Genomic DNA, 21,879 nt, shown 5'->3' with positions numbered 1-21,879 from the left:
ACCTATCAAAAATTTCAGCCAATAGAATTGCTGGAGAGGCTTTTTTTTTAAATCAGTTTTATTTTTTACAACGTTTTTTCACGTAAATGAATCATAATCTTTATAAAAATTAAAAAATTAAGAAGAAAACCAATAAGATTTTAACAAAATCACGCAACTATTTTACCGATAACGAAAGCACTGTTCTCCAAGCTCGGTCTACTACCGTTTTAATCGATCTTTCAAGTAAAGATATAGAAAACGACACTCTGAACAGAATGACATATCATATGTCAACTTTTCAGTTTCGCATATGGATTATTTGTAACATGAAACTGTAACATAACATTGAAATTGTAACATGCGGTACATAACGAGTTAATTTAACTCGAAATACCAAATGTGTTGTACCAAATTATTCGTAATTTTTTTTTCTAATTTGCTAATTAGCCATCATTTCTCCATTTGAAAAAATTGAAATATGATTAAAAATACCGTATGATCGAATAAAAACGGCGTCAGCGATGGCTATGAAATGCAGATCGCTGTTATTTTATATGTAAAATTATATGGGAAATGTCAGGGATCGTCATTTCCCAGCCAACTGGACGCCGTTTTTTTCGATCATACGGTACAATTTCAGCATCTTTTAACCGGCAAGGATAAGACAAGAAAAACATTAGGAGATTAAATCTATTTTTCCAAGGCTATTTGAGTAAGAATTGGCATTTCTAACACAGCCATGGCACTCTAGATAGAATTGATTGATTATTTAAAGTATTCTACTTTATAGTAAATCGATCATACTCTAATATTTTGTCTGTATTCTTGAAATTCCTTTCATAGACAGATCCAGTAGACATATTTTAGGTGTTTTCCATTGGTCACTCAGTATGTTTGCAATGTACAGGTATAGAAATAAAACAATTTTTAAGGGTAAAATAATCAACTATGTTTATTTGAAAAACCCAAAATAATAATAAGAAAAGCGGAGCTAGCAATTTTACAATTTTTACAATAATTTTGACAACTTGAGCCATATTTTAATAATCTTATGTCAGGTAAACTTCATAATAATAAGTAGATGAATAAGTAGTTTATTAAATAGACAACTCTAACAGCTAATCAGTAGGCATAGAAACCTATATTGCGCTTTCTATTGACGATTGGATAATATTATACTATACAGTCGATTTCCAAAAGAAATCTATACACTCTTCTAAAAACGAAAAAGAAATCTAAAAATTACGAGAAAAAAAAACAGAAAAAACATGAAGAAATAAAGATGGATATTAAAATTATATACACATAAGAAAATTATAATCCACAGGCGTACAGTGAAATTTTAATTTCGATTTATGGAAAGAATTTCTTCCCAAACTTCCATATACCGCACGCCACTGGTATAAATACAGGATGTACAAAAAATACACGGCAAAATTTCTGTGCCTGATTCCTCATTAAAAAATATGAAAATAAGTTCCTATAAACATAGGTTCGGAGAGGCGTAGTTTTAGAGATACAGGATGTTAAAATTAAAAAAATATATATATATTTTTTGTAATAATTATCTTAAATATTCTGTAGCGGAGTTTCTTGAAATTTGTTAACGTTATACTTTTTTCACATTTCTTTATGAGGATTTTTTAACACCCTGTAGATGAATCTAGCGATAAATCCTAGGTAGAAATCAATAAATTAGACAGAAAAAAATCAACAGAACCTAAGGTTTTCAGAAGAGCTACAATCCCCGCTCTGATATGACTAAAAAACATACCATATTGTAATAGAAAGTTTCCTTAAGTGGTATAATATTGTGTTTAACGTATATATTTATATAAAGTTGTAGATTATTTTTTTCCTTAAATTTATATTACCGACGAACACAACTAAGAAACAAATTGCATTAATCCTTTAGTAGGGTTTGTCTTTCGTAGTTGAGGACGTCTTCAATGTTGACGATGTCAAACTCTAAGATGCCCTTGCCGGCAAACTGGCCAAACTTGACATCAGGTGTCTGATCCGCGGATCGCTTCGCCACTGAAAGAAAAAGTCAATCGTTAGTTTTTGCCACCAAATAAAATAAAAACCGGAAATAGTGTTAACAAATTCAAAAAAAGTGTAAAGAAATTTTTATATACAAAATGTTTTTACACCAACAAAGATATTTAACTTTTTACACAAAAGCTATTTACATACATTATCCCGATGTCTGCTCAGGAGCTTGGGGTGTTCCAAGCTCAAAAGGTAAATTCCACTCCTCTAACTACCAGTGGATGACATACCAAGAATGTACAAGTTTGACAAACACCTCACTGTAGTATTGACCAATAAAAAGAATTGGAAGAGAGAAACGTTTGCTCAACAGGTAAAATACCATACCATAACGTGGTAAACTGATGCCTCCAAAGTCAATGCATGAAAAAGCTTAGGAGCATTTGGGCCGAAAACTAAATACTCCTAACCATCGGGCACCTACCACAGCATCCTTCAGGCAGAAATCTACACTATCGAAAGATGCGTATAAGTTATCTTAGATTGGAACTAATATCTAAACAAGAAATATCCATCTTATCCAAGTAGTACAAGCAGCAAAGTGATCAACTCAGTAACCATCAATTCGAAATTGGTCTGGTTTGGTCCAAAATAAAGTCCTCCTACTCTGGGTGTCGGCTCACCAAGAGATAGAAGACAATGAAAAAGCAAACAATCTAGCTAGAAAAAAAGCGAACACTCCACTAACTGGACAGAACCGTTCTGTTTTCCAAGCGGAAATCAACTTAAAGCGGCACTCAAGAACCTGGAAGACTCCATCCGTAACCTGGAATGGGAGTCCTCCAACGGTCTAAGACGCTCAAAGAAACTTCTCAGGACTTACGAGCTTACGACCGAGAAAAATCAAAGATTTTCCATGATTTAAGTAAGAGCAATCTTCGGGTTGTCATGAGGTTTTTAACAGGACACTGTCTCCTCAACGAGTGTATTTGGAACTGCTATACAATGGCATTCATCCAAGCAGTGCAAAGTTTATAAATGTCCCGAGCTTTTATTTTTACACATTATAATGCGATATACCGTGCTGGCAACTGTTACTTTTGGGTCGGTATTTACATGAGTGGTGAGTATATCGCCATAATTTAAAAAATCAACTTTTTGACACATAACAAGCCATAACTTAAGAACCACTTTAGACAATGAAACTTTTTTTTATTGTGAAGATCTTTTACAATATGTGTAAATAAGAAAAATTCTCTCTCGATAAGGTTGTTTTTTTCATTAAAAAACAACCCATCCATTTACTTTTAGTGCATAGCAATGTTCAGCAATCGTGTAACTTTTTTATTTATAAAGATTTTCACATACTGTCTGCAAAGAAAATATAGCAGAAATGTTAAGAAAGTTTTTGAAAAAACTACAATCAATTATTTCTAGTAGACACGAGTTCTAATAGCGCGACCACTGTCGAACACCAACTTATTAATTCCACTTATCTTTACCAAAAATGCTTGTTTCTAACTTGCACTTAAAAATTTTCAAGTTATAAGAAAAATTACAACGATTCGTTAATAAATAAACATATAAAGTGTCACGAGACGTAATTAAATCGTGAAGCTGAACGCATGATGTACACCTTTCTCTAAAACTTTAAGTACTGACAGAGGTACTGATTGGGTTGACCGGTCGACTGAGACAAATCTACTATATCCCCTTCCACGTCTCTTAGCAATGTGCACAGTTTCTCGGTTTATTTCATACGTTTAGCGAAATGTTTACTGTTCTCTCTTTAATCAGTACATTATAAACGCACTGTACTCTTCTTACATACGGAAATCTCGACCCAAGATTAACCTTTGCCAGCCCCTTATTATACACAAAATTTACATTCAAAAAGAAACTCTCACGAGCGATGGCAGAAATAGATGAAACTAATTTGTAATGCTTTTCGAATTATGGAGAAATTAACTATTCCAAGCTTTATACACAAACATTTTAGGTTAGAATACGACTCCTCTTGCAGTTAGAATTGTTGATCGATAGGTGCAGCAACCTCGAACATGTCTTGTTCCATTGGCTTGGTAACACACACTCCTAGTTGTGTTCTTACACTTTAATACAAAGCCTGTCTTGCTACCTGAAGGGCAAGAAAGACTGTGTAGAATAATTAGGAAAGAACCCTCAAACAAATAATATAAAGAATAATATAAATAGACCAACATTACTAAACAAAACAAAGGTATATGAAAAACTGCGCGTTGATCATCAATGTCAAAAAAATATTGGAACATAACGATAATACCAAGAAAACAAGGTATGATATTGCGCAGGTTGGTCACTCCGCGCGCCAATGTCAATTCGTCAAACTGATGACAGATAATAAATGTGAAAATGATTTTTTAAATGTCAAGCTGAATGATTTGACATGGCTTTTGAGGTTATGTCCTAATTCATCCCTATTTTAGGTCTTTTTTATTAGTGGCAATTGAACAATATGGATATTTTTTGTATGGCGTATGCCGTCACAGGTGATGCGCAAACTGAACGAAATTGGAGCCGCATTCGATTTTCGATTCTTTTCTTTGTATCATGAAACTAACTATTAATCAAAATTCGTACAAAACTGTGTCACGTTCACAATATCGAATCGTAACGAAAATCAACAAAACACCATAAATTTTTTACTGATCAGTCTTATTTTTAGAATTCTGGAAAGTATTTCTTAATAACAAAAAGAAAAAATTAGTTGAATTGTTGAAGTTTTTCAGCAAATAAATGAAAATATTGCGATGTTGTGTAAATTAAAATCATATACAGGGTGTCTATTCGAAGTGACTAACCTAACTTCTTACTAACCAAGCTATTAAATTGGAAGGATTTGAAGGACATGTTTAAAAAAGTGACATATAATGCTGTTTTAATATAAATATTATTTTCAATTTATTTCTGTAATCTCTACATTTTCTGTTTCCCCAATAGCCTGCAAATTTTGTGGAATACCACCACAAAATACACACTTTTATGCAAATGCCTAATAATGTTAACGCCCCTTAAAATTTAAGAGAAGAAATTTTGAAACTAACCAACAATTCCTGTGGTCTGTTTTTATTTACATGTTTTGTTCATTACTTATTGTGATTTACAGTGTTGGGGCTGGTAAACTGACCACTTAATTGACCAGTCAAATTCGGTCAAAATGTGTTAAATAACATCTTACAATTGTACAATGTTATCTATAGGCGCGTATACATCTGGCGAACGTATGTGGCCAAAGCCATTCGACCGAACGCCTTCGGTAAATGTGTACGGCCCAACAAACGGCAGCGAACGCATGTGTTTGCATTCGCGAGAGTTCGCTCACTGGGCGGGACATCAAAAGAAAATTGAAGAAAGAATTCGTTTGGCTGTGTTTAGTGTGTACGCTTCCAGTTAAAGTGTCAAACGGCGTCGTCGCGATTTAATTATCCGCCTCACTAATAATAATATACAACACACTTGCAATAATTATATCTTCATCGGACGCCCGGGACGCCATATTTACCACTTGCAACAAAAGTTCGCGCGCCAAAAATACCCGCGAAACTGAACGAATGACAGCAAACGAATTCATTCACCGTAATGTGGACGGCAAAGCAAATTTTCCATCGAACGCCGAAAACATGGAATGAATTCGGTCGAATGGCTTCGGCCACATGCGTTCGCCAGATGTGTACGCGCCTTATCATTATGTCACACCCAGGTATTCCGGCACACAGGACAATTTTTTTTAAAATGAAAATATGTTTTATTTATATATTATTTCAAAGAATGAATGGGAAACAGCAGCTAACAATAGAACTCAATGGAGAAGAGTTGTAAACTCAGTTAACAACGACAACCAAAAAGTAAAGAGGCAACAAAGCTATCAGATTTTTGAACGTCCGGAGTGCGGTAGGCAGATAACATCACGTACCGGGCTTTTCAGTCACAGAAAAGCTCATGAAAGAAAACGCCTTGCGTGGCCATTTTCTTTATGTGTGTCGAATACTCGTCAGCGAGTAACGGCTGTATGTATGTATGTATGTATTTCAATGATTATGTGAAATAAAATATTAATTTGTTTTTATTTGTTTCTATGTACTTTTAAAATTATTTTGGTCAATTGACGAAAAAAAAATTGACAGGTCAAATCCACAACCTTAATTGGTACACGGGTACAGTATCATGTTAATTATAATAATTTTCTTAGCTTTAAATTAAATGTTTCTAGAATACCTCATCACTGACTGCGTCGAGACGAGAAACATTCGCGGTGATTAACCCCCTCCCAAAGATTCTACATTCATACAGTTATAGCTACCTCAAAGAATCTAATCCCATATAACTTTATAATATACACAATGACAGCGATCTTCAATGACGCAGTCTAAGTATAAAAATATTATTAAAAAAGTTTAAAAACTCACCTCCTCCAACATATTTCTCTAATTTGTATATCGGCATACCGCCGCACTCGTTGTCGATGTACGACCCGATTTCAGTCATGTCAGTGACAGGAGGCGTCACAACTCTCATCGTCTCTCTCACAACGTCAGTGTCGACCTTGTAGTACCCTTCCCACATTTTCTGAACCAGATCAAAGAGCGAACTGGGCGGTAGAACGTTCTGTCTATTCAATGGCATCACGAAACATCTTTTACCTGAAAATCATCAATTTAGTAAAAGTTTGTCATATGTCAATTTTCATACTCTACCCCTCATATATATATTTTAAAAAATACAGTATTTCAATTGACAACCAGAGCTGCAACAAGTCAGTTTTAAAAAGACTTAAGTCTCAAGTCTTAAGTCATTTCTAAAATCATAATGATATAAGTCTTAAGTGAATTTCAATATAAAGTTCAAATGACTTAAGTCATTTTCTTTCAAGTCAAGTCATTTTTGTAGAGACTTAAATCAATATAATTTACATTATTTAAGTCTTTTTTACTTAAATCATAATAAGCTACAAGTTAAGTCAGTAAAATGACTTAAATCAATATAATTTCCCTCCAAGTCAAGACAACCAGAATTCAATTTAAATACCTATTTTTTAAATGTTAATATTAATTTTATTGTATTACCCATTACCGATTTTTTATTATCTATATTAATTTATTGTAGATACAGATTAGAATAAAATATTATATAAACAACTATAATAAACAATAAAAAATAAACTCAAAATCAAGGACAAAACACACATAAAAAACAAAAAAACGCACATATAAAAACATCAAAAACTTAAATAAAATTAAATTTTGTGGTACTTTGTACAGGTTGTCCCATTCTTTGTGTGTTTTACAGGGTTTCTCGTTTATGAGCAGCAGTACAAAGATACAGTTTTCACAGTTACTACTTTATTATGAAACTAAAGATGGTAAACACATATTTGATTCCGTTTTAAATTTACGATAAAAATATATGAAAAGAAGACTTAAATCTTTTCTAAAAAGACTTAAATCTCATAAATGACTTTTTTTAAGATTTAAGACTTTTGTAAAATGAATTAAGTCATTAAAAAAAGATTTAAGTCATTACATGTTTTCTAACAAAAACTTAAATCTTTTTTAATGACTTAAATCTTTTTCTATTTCAGAATAAAGACTTAAATCACAAGCCATTTTGAAAATGACTTAAATTTTAAGTCTTAAGTCAGCTTTCGAAATATGACTTAAAATCAAATGATTTAAGTCACTAAAATGATTTAAGTCAAAAAGAGACTTAATTTTTTGGTGAGCTTACAGCTCTGTTGACAACATAACTTTTTCAAAAAGTTCATACCCCATGTCTTCATTTCTATAGATCATACCAAATAAACTTTTAGTCACGTGATTAAGCTTGACGGTTACAGCATTGCCGGTTTTTACATATTTTCTTTTAATCAAAATTTTTTAGTAAACAAAAATTAATTCGTTATAAAAATTTAAAGTTAATATTTACATGAACGAAACTTAACCCCCTAACATAAATGGTCATTACTACCGCTTTCCAAAATATTCTAATAAGGTTGCGATGAGTTTTTTGCAACGGCTGTTAAGCTGCTTTGTATACTTCGCACTAAAAGCGATTCTAAAAAAAATTAATAAAATTTAAAGTATCACAACACAATTAACTTAAACCAAAAACTCGTAATACAAAACTAAAGTGTCAAAACGAATCAAAATACCAGGAAATAAATAAATAAATGTGACAACTTGACATTTTTTACAGCAGGGCTACCACCTGAATCACCAGCGGGAAATTTAAATTCCAGTTAATCAGCCCGGCGCCGAATAAGTACATGGTTGGCAACAATGAATTTAATAATCGCGTCCTCAATGACGCAACTAAAAGTTTATTTGGTATTGAACACTTATTATGACACTTTAACTGTCAAAGTAGTCAAAATACCGGCTCACTGAATACCACACATCATTGCCAAATGTCTCAAATAATGAAAATTATTAATATTTACCTGTTACGTCAATGATTCCAGTGTAGTTTGTATTGAAATCGTGAATAAACCTTCCACTACGCCCATTTCTGAAGTCAGGTACGTCAATCTTTTCGTATTTCTGTTCTGGATCGATTTCAAAACTTTCCTGGAAATATCTTCTGTTCAAAATCCTCTTCCAGTCCATTTTTCCATTGTCCCTAAAATACAATTTTTCTTTAATATAAAAAATCTAAAGATATAAAACAAGAATCTTTTATTACCAATCCTTCAATTGTTGGTCGTTTTGAATTTGAATCAAGTTATCGTCATTTTCTGTATTGTCATAATCATCGTCCATAGGAGAACTAAAAAACAAACATATAATATAGGAAAATCATTTATTCTCCAGAAGAATTGTTGATGAATGACCTAATTAGTCCGAAAACTCGTTAGAGTTAAAAAATTTCAAAGTTGGAATCAAGTGGAAAATGAAAATTTCCGATGGAAATTTTGTCATTTCCAAAAAATGAAATTCGGTGTGCACTATGTGCGCATATCTGAAGTGAAACTTCTTACTAACACACTTGTTTATATATTAACTAGTTAGTCAGCGTGAGTTAGTTCTGGAAGTTCACTGATAGATGGCTACACGAGAATTGCATAGCGGGTCTTTTAAAAATTTCAATTTCTAGTTAAAAGGGTCAATCGCAAGAACGGTATAAACTTATTAGGTTAATAATTCTTATTAGTTTACTGTTCTTGCGATTGTCCCACTTAATTAGAAATTCGCATTTTTGAAAGACTCGCGATGCAATTCTTGTAGCCATATATCAGTTAACTCCCAGAACTAACTCACGTTGAATAACTAGTTAATATACAGGTTGTTAATTTGTTTATTACTCGCGGCAAAAAATTAATGGTCGAAATATGGCAACCTCGGCCCGCTCGTCGAGAGACGACGCGACGGAACGAGTCGGCAGAAAACCCTATAAGTGCATGCGTTCTCAATAGGCAGTGTTGCTATTCTGTTCCCCAATAACTAACCGTCCAGTTAACAATCTGTATAAACAAGGCTAACGGCTATTAGAGAGATATGGCAACGATATGCGGTAATAACGGAGGCGTTATTTTGGCAACTATGACAGTTAAAGTGTCATCGCTATTAACGTTGCCGCATGCCGGTATTTAGATGGAGAACACGCCCTGCGCTAATTTGACAGTTTCGGAACGTTATTTTATCAGTTGAGATACTGTATTTTTTATAAAAATTAAGATAACTCTTTATTGGTTTAAATTGTACTCTTTTTTAGACACACTTTCTTTTAGACACTAATTAACACTCCTGATATATTTAATAGCTAATTTTTTATAAAAATAAAGAAAAATTATGAATATACTCGTAGCTGCTCTTTTGATTGACAAAATCAGAAAACTAGGTTAAGGCTAAATTTTTAAAAATGTTGGCATAATCGTCAAAATCGATCAACGCTATTTTGTGTTGCCATAACTCGAAGTACGACAAACGCAAATGTCACAATAACGTCAGCGCTAATAGCGGAATTGCGGCAGTATTGGACTTTGCCATATTATCTTTCTATTAAATTGAAGGATTTTTTTTTTCAAGAGAAACCAAGACAAACTATATTACACACAAAAAGGATTTGAAGGACATGTTTAAAAAAGTGACATATATTGCTGTTTTAGGCTGTATTCCGTTGCAAAACCAGGCGAACCAGACCGGTAAACTACGGTAAAGAGCGGTTCCTGAAAAACATCGGTTTGATACGGTACGGTTTGGTAAATACTGAAAATGTCAAATATTGACGTTTTCTAAATGTCAATACCTTTATTATAAAATGTATCTTTTATGCATTTTTAATGTACCTATTCTCTGCTTTTACGTTTGCTTCTTCTTTTCAATGGAGTTTAGTATTAAAAAGTACTTTATTAATAAACTGTTAAACTCGTTAGACAGCTCAAGTAAAGATTTCCAGGTCCAGTATTAAAATAGATCAATAACAAATAAACCAATCTAATAGATATTTATATTTTTATAGCTTACAAAACATTCACGATTACTTGTCTTGTTTTTCATGTTTTCTTTAAATGTTCCTGACTTTAAAAAACAATGGCTTCATGGTAAGTTTAAATAGTCCTAAAAAGTCATTCTATTTAGTTAATTAAATTAATTTACCCTTACAACCTAAAGTACGTCTGCTGGATCTGTGTCTATGAAAGGAATGTGGACAAAAAAACATTTAAATAAACAGCAATATATTTTATACGTCGACTTGCCGAGTACGTCACCGCAAATCGCTCCGCCCACTCATTTTATTGGCTACTTGCAAATTTGTCCAAATTTTATTGATGGGACGCGTCGTCTAATTTTTTACGAAAAACATCGAGAGAATATCGTTTCCCCTCTCACGGATACCCCGTAGCTACAGAACGGACAGACGTACCATTGCTTTTGGATATAAAAGTAAAGATAAAGTAAAGATTCCAGTTAACGTCTCCTTTTTGCTGCCAGGGCTAATCTGGACGGGGCCTACTTTGTTTACGCGGAATCCGAACCGCGGTCCTCGGCCATATCATGGTCAATGGCCTACCGACATAGGAAGTGTCTAAATTAACTCTTACTCACGAGATATCCGATCTCATCCGGCCTCGAACCGGCGTGAATGAGCAATGTGTATCAATAGATTTTACACTTTTTCCTTGGACAACAGCACGATACAGAGTTTCGAACCGGTCACCCGTCCATCCACCAGTATCGCCTTACGTCGCTTAACTTCGGTGTTCTAATGGGAACCGGTGTTTTAACGTAACTAGGCCGTTGCCTTCTTTTAGATATAAATACAAAATATTATTACAAATTTTAGAAATTAAATGAGAATTTCACTTGAACTTTTCGAATATTTGCTTGATTTCTGTCACATAAATGACATTGATTGACAAACAAAACCAGAAAACCCAACCTTCTCGTGCTGGTTAGTTTGGTGACAATTATGTATATGTATTTTTCAGGAACGGTGTTCCGTAATAAGAAAACTTTCAGGAAACCGACAGAAACGGAACATAAAATCATAACCAAGGTAAGCAACGGAATACACCCTTAATGTAAATATTATTTTCAATTTATTTCTGTAATCTGTACATTTTCTGTTTCCTCAATAGCTTGCAAATTTTGAGGTATACCACCCCAAAATACACACTTTTATGCGAATGCCTAATTAATGTTAACGTCCCTTAAAATTTAAGAGAAGAAATTTTGAACCCAACCAACAATTCGTATGGTCTGTTTTTGTTTACATTTTGGTTCATCATTTATTGCGATTTAAAGTAATTTTTATTAAAAATTATTTTAAATTTACTTCCTATCACACAACCAGAAGATATTGGTACAGAGGTACAGTAGGTATCATGCTTTAAATCAAATGTTTTTTGGTGTTTACGCGATCGTGCGATCTTACCACTTCTCCTCTCGCTAGCTCGTGTGTTTCGCTTCAAAAATAGTTGTTTTATAAAACAGTAGGTACACTGTATGTAATTAATTTATTTATTATGTTGGTAATTAAAACAAAATATTTAATTCAACTTACATTGGAATTTGAACCCATCCTTCTGATTGCTGGCGCGCATTCTCAATTCTCTTCGTAACACTCAAATATTCGTTGTAAAGAATTTTACCACCAATAATTCCAACTCCTACACCAGCTAGAGCAATAATCAGCAGGAACAAAATTGTTGTAGATGAGACACGTCTGGCATGAGACGGGAATATTATAATTTTCTTATGTAGAACTTGGCCTTCAATATCTGTCGGAGCAGTTGGCTAACAAAAATAAATAACATAATGCTTATAGTTTCATATTGATTCGCATTACAAATAAATTATTCCTAAATCTAATCACTGGCAACAGAGTTTAAAGTACAGGGTGTCCCATATTTTCGTGTGTTTTACAGGGTTTCTCGTTTATGAGTAGTGATACAAAGATGCGATTTTCACATCACTATGCTACTTTTTTATGAAACTAAAAATGCTACGCCCAGATTTGTCTTAAGCTTCATTCAGAACCTCGCAATTAGTGGAATAAATTAGTGGTTTCAATTAGCGTAGAAATTTGTTCCTTTAATTTCAATGTAAGCATTCAGAACGTCAAAATTAGTGGTAGACATTTTCAATTAGTAGAAAATTAGTAGAAAAAGTTATCAAACTTTCAGCTATTCCACTAATTAAACTTAAAAATTGGCGAGAAATTTCATTTTGATCTTTGATTTTATCTTCCGTCAAGGGAAGTTGTGGTTAGAAATCAAAAGTTGATTGTTTTATAAATTGTGAATGCTGGTAAACTAACAAGTATAAAGTGTAATTGAAACCACTAATTTATTCCACTAATTGCGAGGTTCTGAATGAAGCTTTAATATTCTTAGTTTGTGAAATACACGGCGAATTTGAAATTGTTGCACTTTTCATCCTCCCGTTAAATCTTGGTTATTTTATGACTTATCAAAAAAACTGTGCCCCTAGGGTATTTTACTTTTTTTGCTGGGAGCTGTCATTTTCGAAGTATGACTCAAACATATGTTTTTTTTTTAAATGGAACACCCTGTATATTATTTTATTTTATTTACCTTGTCATGAGCCTTCTAAAAATAAAATATATTTTATATAATTTATTTTCATAAATAAGGTAAAAAAATGCATTTTTTAACTTTTTAACATAAATAAACCTAGTTTAAAAGATTGCTATCATTTTATTTAAACTAATTTAATTAGATAATTTTGCTTTCAATCTTGTTATCTTAATAAACTGGTGCTGTTTTTAGATAACAAGGTGTCAATCGGAGTTATTGACAGTTTTGATGTACTTCTACAATAATTTCACATAAAGAAACTAGCATGGAATATCCAATAATCAAAATTTGACGTCGAATAAATTATTTGATTGTTTTGATTACCCATTTTAAAACGGCCGCCTATGTTAAAAAGTGAAATAATCCATTTTTTTCTAGATTATGTAAATAAGTACCGAGTATGATATACTTTTAGAAATCTCATAACAAGGCACAAATAAAATAAAAATATAAAATTCAGGGTAACTTCATAGAACTCAGGGTGCATCCACACTATCCTAGAAAAAGCGGAACGGCATATCGGCGTAACGACCTTGAATCGATTTTCAGCAATTCTATTGGCTGAAAAATTCATCTGTCAAAAATTTCAGCCAATAGAATTACTGGAAATCTATTCAAGGTCGTTACGCTGATCCGCTTTTTCTGGGATGTGGATGCACCCTCAGATTGTCAAAATCGTAGGTTGACAACTTAAGGTATGTTGGCATTTGCCTGGTTTTGCATTGAAACTAATATAACACATTGATTTGATTAACACAGTAACACAGCGTTTCGTTCAGAAGGATCACTGACCGTTATCAAGTGTAAACTAATTTTTTCTAAGTTTTTCCTGCAGTTTTAGGAATTAGATTATTTTACACTACTTGATACTGGTCAGTGATCCTTCTGATCGAAACGTTGTGTTAATCTAGTGTTGTTCTACCCTAGAAGACAGTCCTCTTTTAGATCATACTGTCCTCTTATCTCTCATCTATTGAAAAAGTCCTCTTTTTTATACACCAAAATCAAAACATAAAAAATATTCTTTTATCTCCAAAATGTTTAATAAAATTGTTAATTTGACAATAATGTGTCTTTCGCTACTACCCCTTTCGTAGAGAACAGAAATATATTATGTACAAGAATCATTTGTGGAAGCAATGAATTTTTTTATGTTTACTTGCAGTTAGCTTATGTTTTGAAATAAAAAGTTTTGTAGAAAATCGTTTGTTCCATTTTAACCAGTTTGGAGTACAAATACTTTTGAGATAGTAAAAAAGATCATCAACCACATAACATGTACCGGGTGGCCAATTAAGAATGGACGCCGGCTGTATCTCAGAAACTACTTATCGTATAACATTGAGAAAAAAATTCTAATAAGTAAATCGACCAAGAGAAATCGCTGGAAATTATTTTCAAGTTCGAAAAATGTCCGCTAGATGGTGTTTCGCTGATAGCCAATCCGATAACAGGGTTTTTCTCAAAAGTATGCAGGTGAACAGGTGTTTTAAATATTACTACTGTAATCATCGAGAAATTAGAAGGCTATATTTCTCTTTACACAGTTAAATAGAGCACAAAATTTCCAAAATATCAGCGCAAACCGCAATTTTCTATCTTGTCTCTAACCGGAGATATTAAGAGAACAAATCATGTTAGGCTGCCGCTTAGGATTATATGGTCTAAAAATTATAGTAGTAGGCTAGGAAACAAAAAGAGGTAAATTAGTTACGTCAAAATATCAAAAACGTTAAGTTCAGTTTTCATGCATCTGAGTTGCGGGCGTTTTATTAAAAAAGATGACGTCATAAATTTTTAAACGTGTTTATAACATTATCGTCCATCCACATAATTTTTTTGAATTACTTGGTTAATTATACCGAGGAGACAAACTAAAATGTCCGAAAGGCAGACAATCAATAATTTTATTAAAATTTCCAAGAATTTTATGCCGCCATATTGCTTTTAACAGAAAACGGCCAAATTTCGTATGGCCGAAAACTAGGGGTTTATTTCATGTAACGTCATTTAGCTATTAATCCAAGTTGTGTGCTATTAATCCACATGTCCGTGATTTCAATTGTTTTCGTGTTTTACCTGTTGTTTGTGTTATTTATTATTGTATTATAAAGTTTATTTCGTTTGGGTCACTTTTTATATAGCCCTGAAGGTGCGAATGTTAACAATATGTACTACTGGTCCAAATCTACCCTGGATGCAAGTAGTTCATCACCAAGACAGTTGCTCGGTACATGTTTAGGCAGGAATTCTAGGATGGCGAATGATTATATGAATGAAATGAACTATCCATAGTTTCTAAGAGATGAATTGCCAATTTTGTTAGGGTATCCATCATGATGAAAATGCATTTGTTGCAATTTCATCAGCATGAATGCAGTTAGTGTAAATAATGCAGTTTGGTGCAGTTGTGTATCATATTTTGCTATGAATGTGTGGGGCTTCTTGGATACCACTTACTTTAGTTGATAGAGACGCTGAAGCGGCATATTTCCATGGCTAGCTAGGTCATTGGATTCAATATGCCTGGGTTTTAATTTATGAGGTCGAATCAAGAACAAACATGGATAAATAACAATGAAATGGTATTAAAATGAAATTAAAATATATGTTTTGATATTTTAACCTAACCAATTTACCTCTTTTTATTTCCTAGCCTACTACTATAATTTTTAAACTATATAATCCTAAGCGGCAGCCTAACATAATTTGTTCTCTTAATATCTCCGGTTAGAGACAAGATAGAAAATTGCAGTTTGCGCTGATATTTTGGAAATTTTGTGCTCTATTTAACTGTGTAAAGAAAATATAGCCTCCTATTTAATTTTTTTATGCAAAAGCGCAATATCTGTTATGATGTCAAACAGCGCCCTCTAGCTACCACGAAAAAAATGATGGAAACAAAATTTACACTGGAGATCGTTAAGGAAGAAAAGCTCTTTTAAACGAGCCCTACTTTGTTTAAATCGATTAACTTAAACCAGAGTTATCCTTATTTTAATAAAAGCAAGTTTAACCTTCCCCCACCACTTCATTTTATGAGATAGAGCAAAACACTCTATATCAAAAAAATTACAAATTTCTCGATGATTACAATAGTAATATTTAAAATATCTGTGCATATTTTTGAGAAAAACCCTGTTATCGGATTGGCTATCAGCGAAACACCATCTAGCGGACATTTTTCGAACTTGAAAATACTTTCCAGCGATTTCTCTTGGTCGATTTACTTATTAGAATTTTTTTCTCAATGTTATACGATAAGTAGTTTCTGAGATACAGCCGGCGTCCATTCTTAGTTGGCCACCCGGTACATAACTTTCGGGTAAATTCTTGACAACATTTGGGCAAAGTTTCAAAAAATATTTAGCTTGCGGCGCTTTTTCAACTTCTCGTCCTCTAATTTTTATTTTGAAAGTTGGCAACGCTATTTTAATCAAAATAAATAAAAACAATGGAAGTCCGAAATTCTTTTAGTTTCATTACTGAATCACTTTCTACCACAATCAAAGAAACGTTAGTTTTGATTTGTTACCTGTTCAGTTTTAATTTAAAAATAGATAGAGATTTTCTTAAGTTATTTAAAATTGGTGTGTCAAAAATTGTTCAATTTTGGCACGTATAGGTATTCAGTAAACGCAGACTTAAAAAAAATCTGCAGGGGAGCCAATATTTGAACAGTTTAAAATTACCATGAGATTTTCTATATTATTTCCGACGACGATGCATCACCCAGTATATCGATATGCATTACAAATAAATCATTCCTAAATCTAATCACTAACCGCAGAGTTTAAAGTACAAGCGTGCTTATATGCATAGCGAGAATATAAATACAAAACATCTATTAAGTTCTAAATAAATCGCAATAATACTACACACAGTAATGCTATTATTTGATAAGAAAGTTCTGTTTATTTGCATTAACAAAGCGTTATAAACTGAATTCAAAAAAACTACCATTATCTGTTCTAGTCTTGTTCATAAATAATATGGAAATTTTGAATGAATATCGCTTACAAATAGGATTTTAAAGCTTGGTCCAGACGTACCGACATAATCGTATGATTTATTTGTATCCACAAAACGTTGCAGATAAATTATAGCGTGTGGACAGCAAGTTTGAACAAATTTTAGGACTGCACAAACTGGGAAGACTGAGTTAAAAGTTTGAGGATTTTGCTTTCGTAGAAGGATTTTGCTTTCGTTTTTGGAGGATTTCGTAGAAAAACAGACTACGCCACTGTATTCTACGTAAAAAGTTCTACAATAAACAGTGTTCACTATCTCGATACCTTTAACAATAACAGAGATACGGGGGGTATCTCAAATTGCAAAATTTTCGAAAAGACACTGTAGCTTAGAAACGAAGAGGGCTATGAAAATTTATTTTGCAGCATCTTCCGTTTGACAAAAAGTGGGACAGCTTTGTGCAAAGCGCATCCCCCTATCTTTACTAATAAAGAAGATACCGTATGATTTCAACCAAAATGGGACACCCTGTACAATAGTTTCCCTTGATTATGTCAAGTAAAATGAAAAGAATACATTGACAAGGAAAAGAAAAATCAGACTCGTAGGTCTGGTTTTTATTACATTTTTATGATATATATTCAGAGTGGTTTAGCAGATACCTCTATTAAAGTACAGAGTGTCCCACTAAGAATAGTTCTCGGCTGTATCTCGGAAAGTATTAGCCAAAGCGGCTGCGGAAAAAAATATTTATAACTAAAGAGACTATGGGAAATTGCTGGAAATTGTTTTTAAGTTTGTAGAACGACCGCTCGGGGGCGCAACTGCAACAAAAAATAAGAAAATGGAGTTTTTACACAATTTTGCCTAGATAAGGTATACTATAAGTAACAGCTTCATAATCTTCAGTAAATTTTGAATATTTTTTGTTAGAGCCATTTTCCCTTATCTACCAAAATAAAGTGGTGGGGGAAGGTTAGATCTGTTTTTATTTGAATATTAATAACTCTGGACTGGATGATCGGAATCCAACAAGCGAAGGATCGTTTAAAAGAGCGTTTCTTACTCTATATTGTACCATATAAACAATAATAATAAGCTTTTGAACGTAGACGCTAGGGGGCGTTGTCTTACAATTTAACAAACATTGCGCGTTTTTTCAAAAAAAATAAATGCAATAGTATACGTATTTTTAGCTGATAGTAAAGAGTAGTAAAAGCTTAAAAAGTCAGCGAAAACCGCATCTTGATATCTTCTTTCAAACCGAAGATATTAGCAAAATTATAATAAATACCAAAAAATAAGCCCTTAACTATCTTATTTTTACAACACGGTATCAGTAGCCCCCTTGATTATGCCCATTCTAACCTAAAAATAAGATAGAAACAGTTAGTTTATTTTAAAATCGACGATATACCAGAATATCAGTCATGGTAGGCTTTGGAAAAAAGTTGCTTTTGACGTAATAGTATAAACGTCAAATTGTTATTAGATCAACATTTTGATAGTCTTAGCAGCGTTTTTATCTTTTGATTGCTTTTTCAAAATGCCAACAACTTCAACTACTTCAAATAATCAAGGCATTTTGAAAAAGCATTTAAAAGATAAAAAAAAACGCTGCTAAGATTATCAAAATGTTGATCTAATAACAATTTGACGTTTATACTATTACGCGAAAAGCAACTTTTTTCCACAGCCTACCACGACTTCAGTGAATCATCGTTTCTTGTTCACTATTATTAATACCTTAATTATTAGATATTAATACATCTGGTATTATGGTATTCTGGTATTTCGTCGATTTTAAAATAAACTAACTGTTTCTATCTTATTTTCTTGTTAGAATGGGCCTAATCAAGAGGGCTACTGATACTTATAGGGCTTATTTTTTGGTATTTATTATAATTTTGCTAATAATCTTCGGTTTGAAAGAAGATATCAAGATACGGTTTTCGCTGACTTTTTAAGCTCTTTTACTACTCTTTACTATCAGCTAAAATAACACATACTATCGTATTTAATTTTTTTGAAAAAAACGCGCTATGTTTGTTAAACTGTAAGAAGGCGCCCCCTAGCGTCTACGTTGAAAACCTTATTATTATTTTTATGGTACAATATAGAGTAAGAAACGCTCTTTTAAACGAGCCCTCGTTTGTTGGATTCTGATCATCCAGTCCGGAGTTATTACCATTTAAATAAAGATAGATCTAACCTTCCCCCACCACTTTATTTTAGCAGATAGGGAAAAATGGTTCTAACAAAAAAAATCCAAAATTTACTGAAGATTATGAAGCTATTATTTATAGTACCCATTATATAGGCAAACTTCTGTAAAAAATCTATTTTCTTATTTTCCATAGCAGTTGCGCCACCTAGCGGCCGTTTTACAAACTTGAAAATAATATAGAGCAATTTCTCATAGCCCTTTTAGTTATAAATATTTTTTTCTGCAAGCCCTACGGCTAATACTTTCCGAGATACAGGCGAGAGCTATTCTTAGTGGGACACCCGGTACATAATTTAATAAAAAATAAAATGTTTTGTATATCTCTATACTTTTATGAGTTTACATGTGAGTTAGTTAAAAAAAAGGTACACATAATAGAAACAATTGTGAATTGACAATCAAACATTATTTTAAGAAATACCTTATGATCGAAAAAAAATGGCTTCCAGTTGGCTGGGAAATGAAGATCGCTGTCATTTTATATGTAAATTTATATGGGAAATGTCATCGATCGTCATTTCCCAGCCAACTAGACGCCATTTTTTCTCGATCATACGGTAGTTATGTGGTAGGTAAACATTAAAAAGTAATATTTTCACATATTTCTATACTCGCAGCAATTTAAACATCTCTTCAGCTGTTGTTTCGTATACCATGGTATCTTCAATATTCAGCAAAGACTTCTCATTTCTAGTCACTCCACTTCAATTGTTGTTTCGCATACCATGGTATCTTTCAATATTCACCCTAAGTCGTAGTTTTCTTGATGTTTTCTGGTTGAGCAACCTTTTTTCGATCATTAGATTTGTAATAGATTTGGCTAGATGTTTAAGAAAATCAATTTGTATCGCAAACAAATCGTACGATAAGACGTAACGTGTGGACCACGCTTTACAACAATCAATATATTTTCTGAATATTATTATTACATTTCAGAGATCAAACATCAAGTTCAATGTACCATTTACTTCATTTTTAAAAACTGCCCCATTTTAGTAATACAGATTAAACTACATACTTAGGTCGTAGAAAACCAGTATTGATTTTACTCTTACCGTTGTTGGCGTTTGTTCTTCATTCTCCACCAAAGGAATCACCAAATTGTCCTTCTTTTCTGAATGCGTCTTCGTCAAGATCGTCATCTTTAGGAACTAATAGAGAATTCGATCGGAAATGTTATCTGGAACTGTGCAAACTAATCGGAAAACAAATTGTTTAGAACAAGTTCACTTAACAAAATACGAAATACAAAAACATCCCCACTCTGAATCATCTGTTATATGTCAAATTCTAACCCCACCCAAAGATATTTATAGGGAGATGTCCGACGTTGCCGGACTTACTATTTTCTAGTGTGCTTCCCTTCTTTTTTCTAACTTATTTAAAAAATGAACCATAAGAAATAGTTTAATAGATATTAAGTACTTTTTATATGCAAGTAGCTGTATCTAAAAAATTGCGATAATTTTTTTTAATATATTAAGAAAATATAAAAAAATCTGAATTTTAAAATTATTACTTTTATCTACTACTAAAATACATAATATGTATATTTATTATTATTTATAAAATGGTTAATACGCAGCAATTAACAATGATTGAAATAGTTGGCAATACTATGTTAGAGGATTTTAGAATTAGTGATTGGTATCTACTAATGATAAAATAAATTAACGATCAAAAATTTTAGGAAATTTTGTCGTTGACTTTCTTTGGTTTTTCTTTACCTTCTTAATAATTTACTTAAGTTTTGACTTAGTTGTTTGTGAAATCGACATATTTTTCAATCTTAAACTTTATCTAATCTAGATAAAAATGTACAAATTTCTTAAATTTATTGTCAACCAAACTGGCAAAATCAGAATTGTCAACATGTTGTCAACATTAAATTTTAGTTAAAATTAAAATCAAAATTAAAATATTTTAAGAATAAGTTAAAAATATATAAGAATACCAGAATATCAAAAATACCAGAATATAAAAGTTTATAAAAAATAGCCCCATAATAATTGCGACATTATATTTGTACTTAATTTAACATAACACAGTTTTCTTTTTAAAAATGTAAGAAGTTTATAAATAATTATCAATTTTTTTCATTATAATAAAAATACTAAAAAATTAAATCTGACAACATTGCACATCTATCGAAAAGCGCCAATTTGAAAAATTTAATAATTTTACAATCATATTCCCCGAAGGAAGATATTAAGGGTTTTTCTAGGGTTATTTATGAATATAAGTTTCAATTTATATTGTTTGGGGAGCTTAATCTATTACTATGTAGAAATATCCTACAATTGTAGGTAATAAACCGTATTCTTTAAATAGATAATATAAAATCACCTAAAATTTTATTATCCCGCAACCAAATATACACACACTGTTTTGCTGGTAATCTAACGTAAAGTATGGATTCTAAAATATTTTAAACTGAACATAATATACAATACAAACTAGTTTATTGTTTTAAGTGTTATTAACTATCTTGAGGAAGTTCTTAAAAGGGTTATACTGAGAAATTGACACTTTTTAACACTGTCATTAAAAATATGTCCGGTAGCAGTAAAACAAAAATAAACGAAGGCAGACGCGCTAAAAACTTGAAAATTTTGCCGCGTTTCGGTTAACA

At 32.2% G+C, this 21,879-nt stretch overlaps 1 protein-coding gene across 1 annotated transcript; it reads right to left on the bottom strand.

Moving 5' to 3' along the window:
* Nucleotides 1-1,062: 1,062 nt before the first annotated feature.
* Nucleotides 1,063-20,550, bottom strand: LOC115880473. Its single transcript, XM_030897681.1, has 6 exons — nt 20,303-20,550; nt 12,013-12,245; nt 8,692-8,775; nt 8,450-8,628; nt 6,420-6,653; nt 1,063-2,019 (listed from the first exon to the last, which is right to left on the bottom strand). The coding sequence occupies exons 1-6, from the start codon at nt 20,387-20,389 to the stop codon at nt 1,886-1,888; spliced, it is 951 nt and encodes a 316-aa protein (XP_030753541.1). The 5' UTR covers nt 20,390-20,550; the 3' UTR covers nt 1,063-1,885.
* Between the last annotated feature and the right edge of the window lie 1,329 nt (nt 20,551-21,879).

This window comes from Sitophilus oryzae, unplaced genomic scaffold, assembly GCF_002938485.1.
Source record: "Sitophilus oryzae breed Bouriz unplaced genomic scaffold, Soryzae_2.0 scaffold_1624_pilon_pilon, whole genome shotgun sequence".
NCBI classification, from domain to species: Eukaryota; Metazoa; Arthropoda; class Insecta; order Coleoptera; family Curculionidae; genus Sitophilus; species Sitophilus oryzae.
Note: the sequence above shows the minus strand (reverse complement) of the source record. Positions and strands in the feature narration are given on the sequence as shown.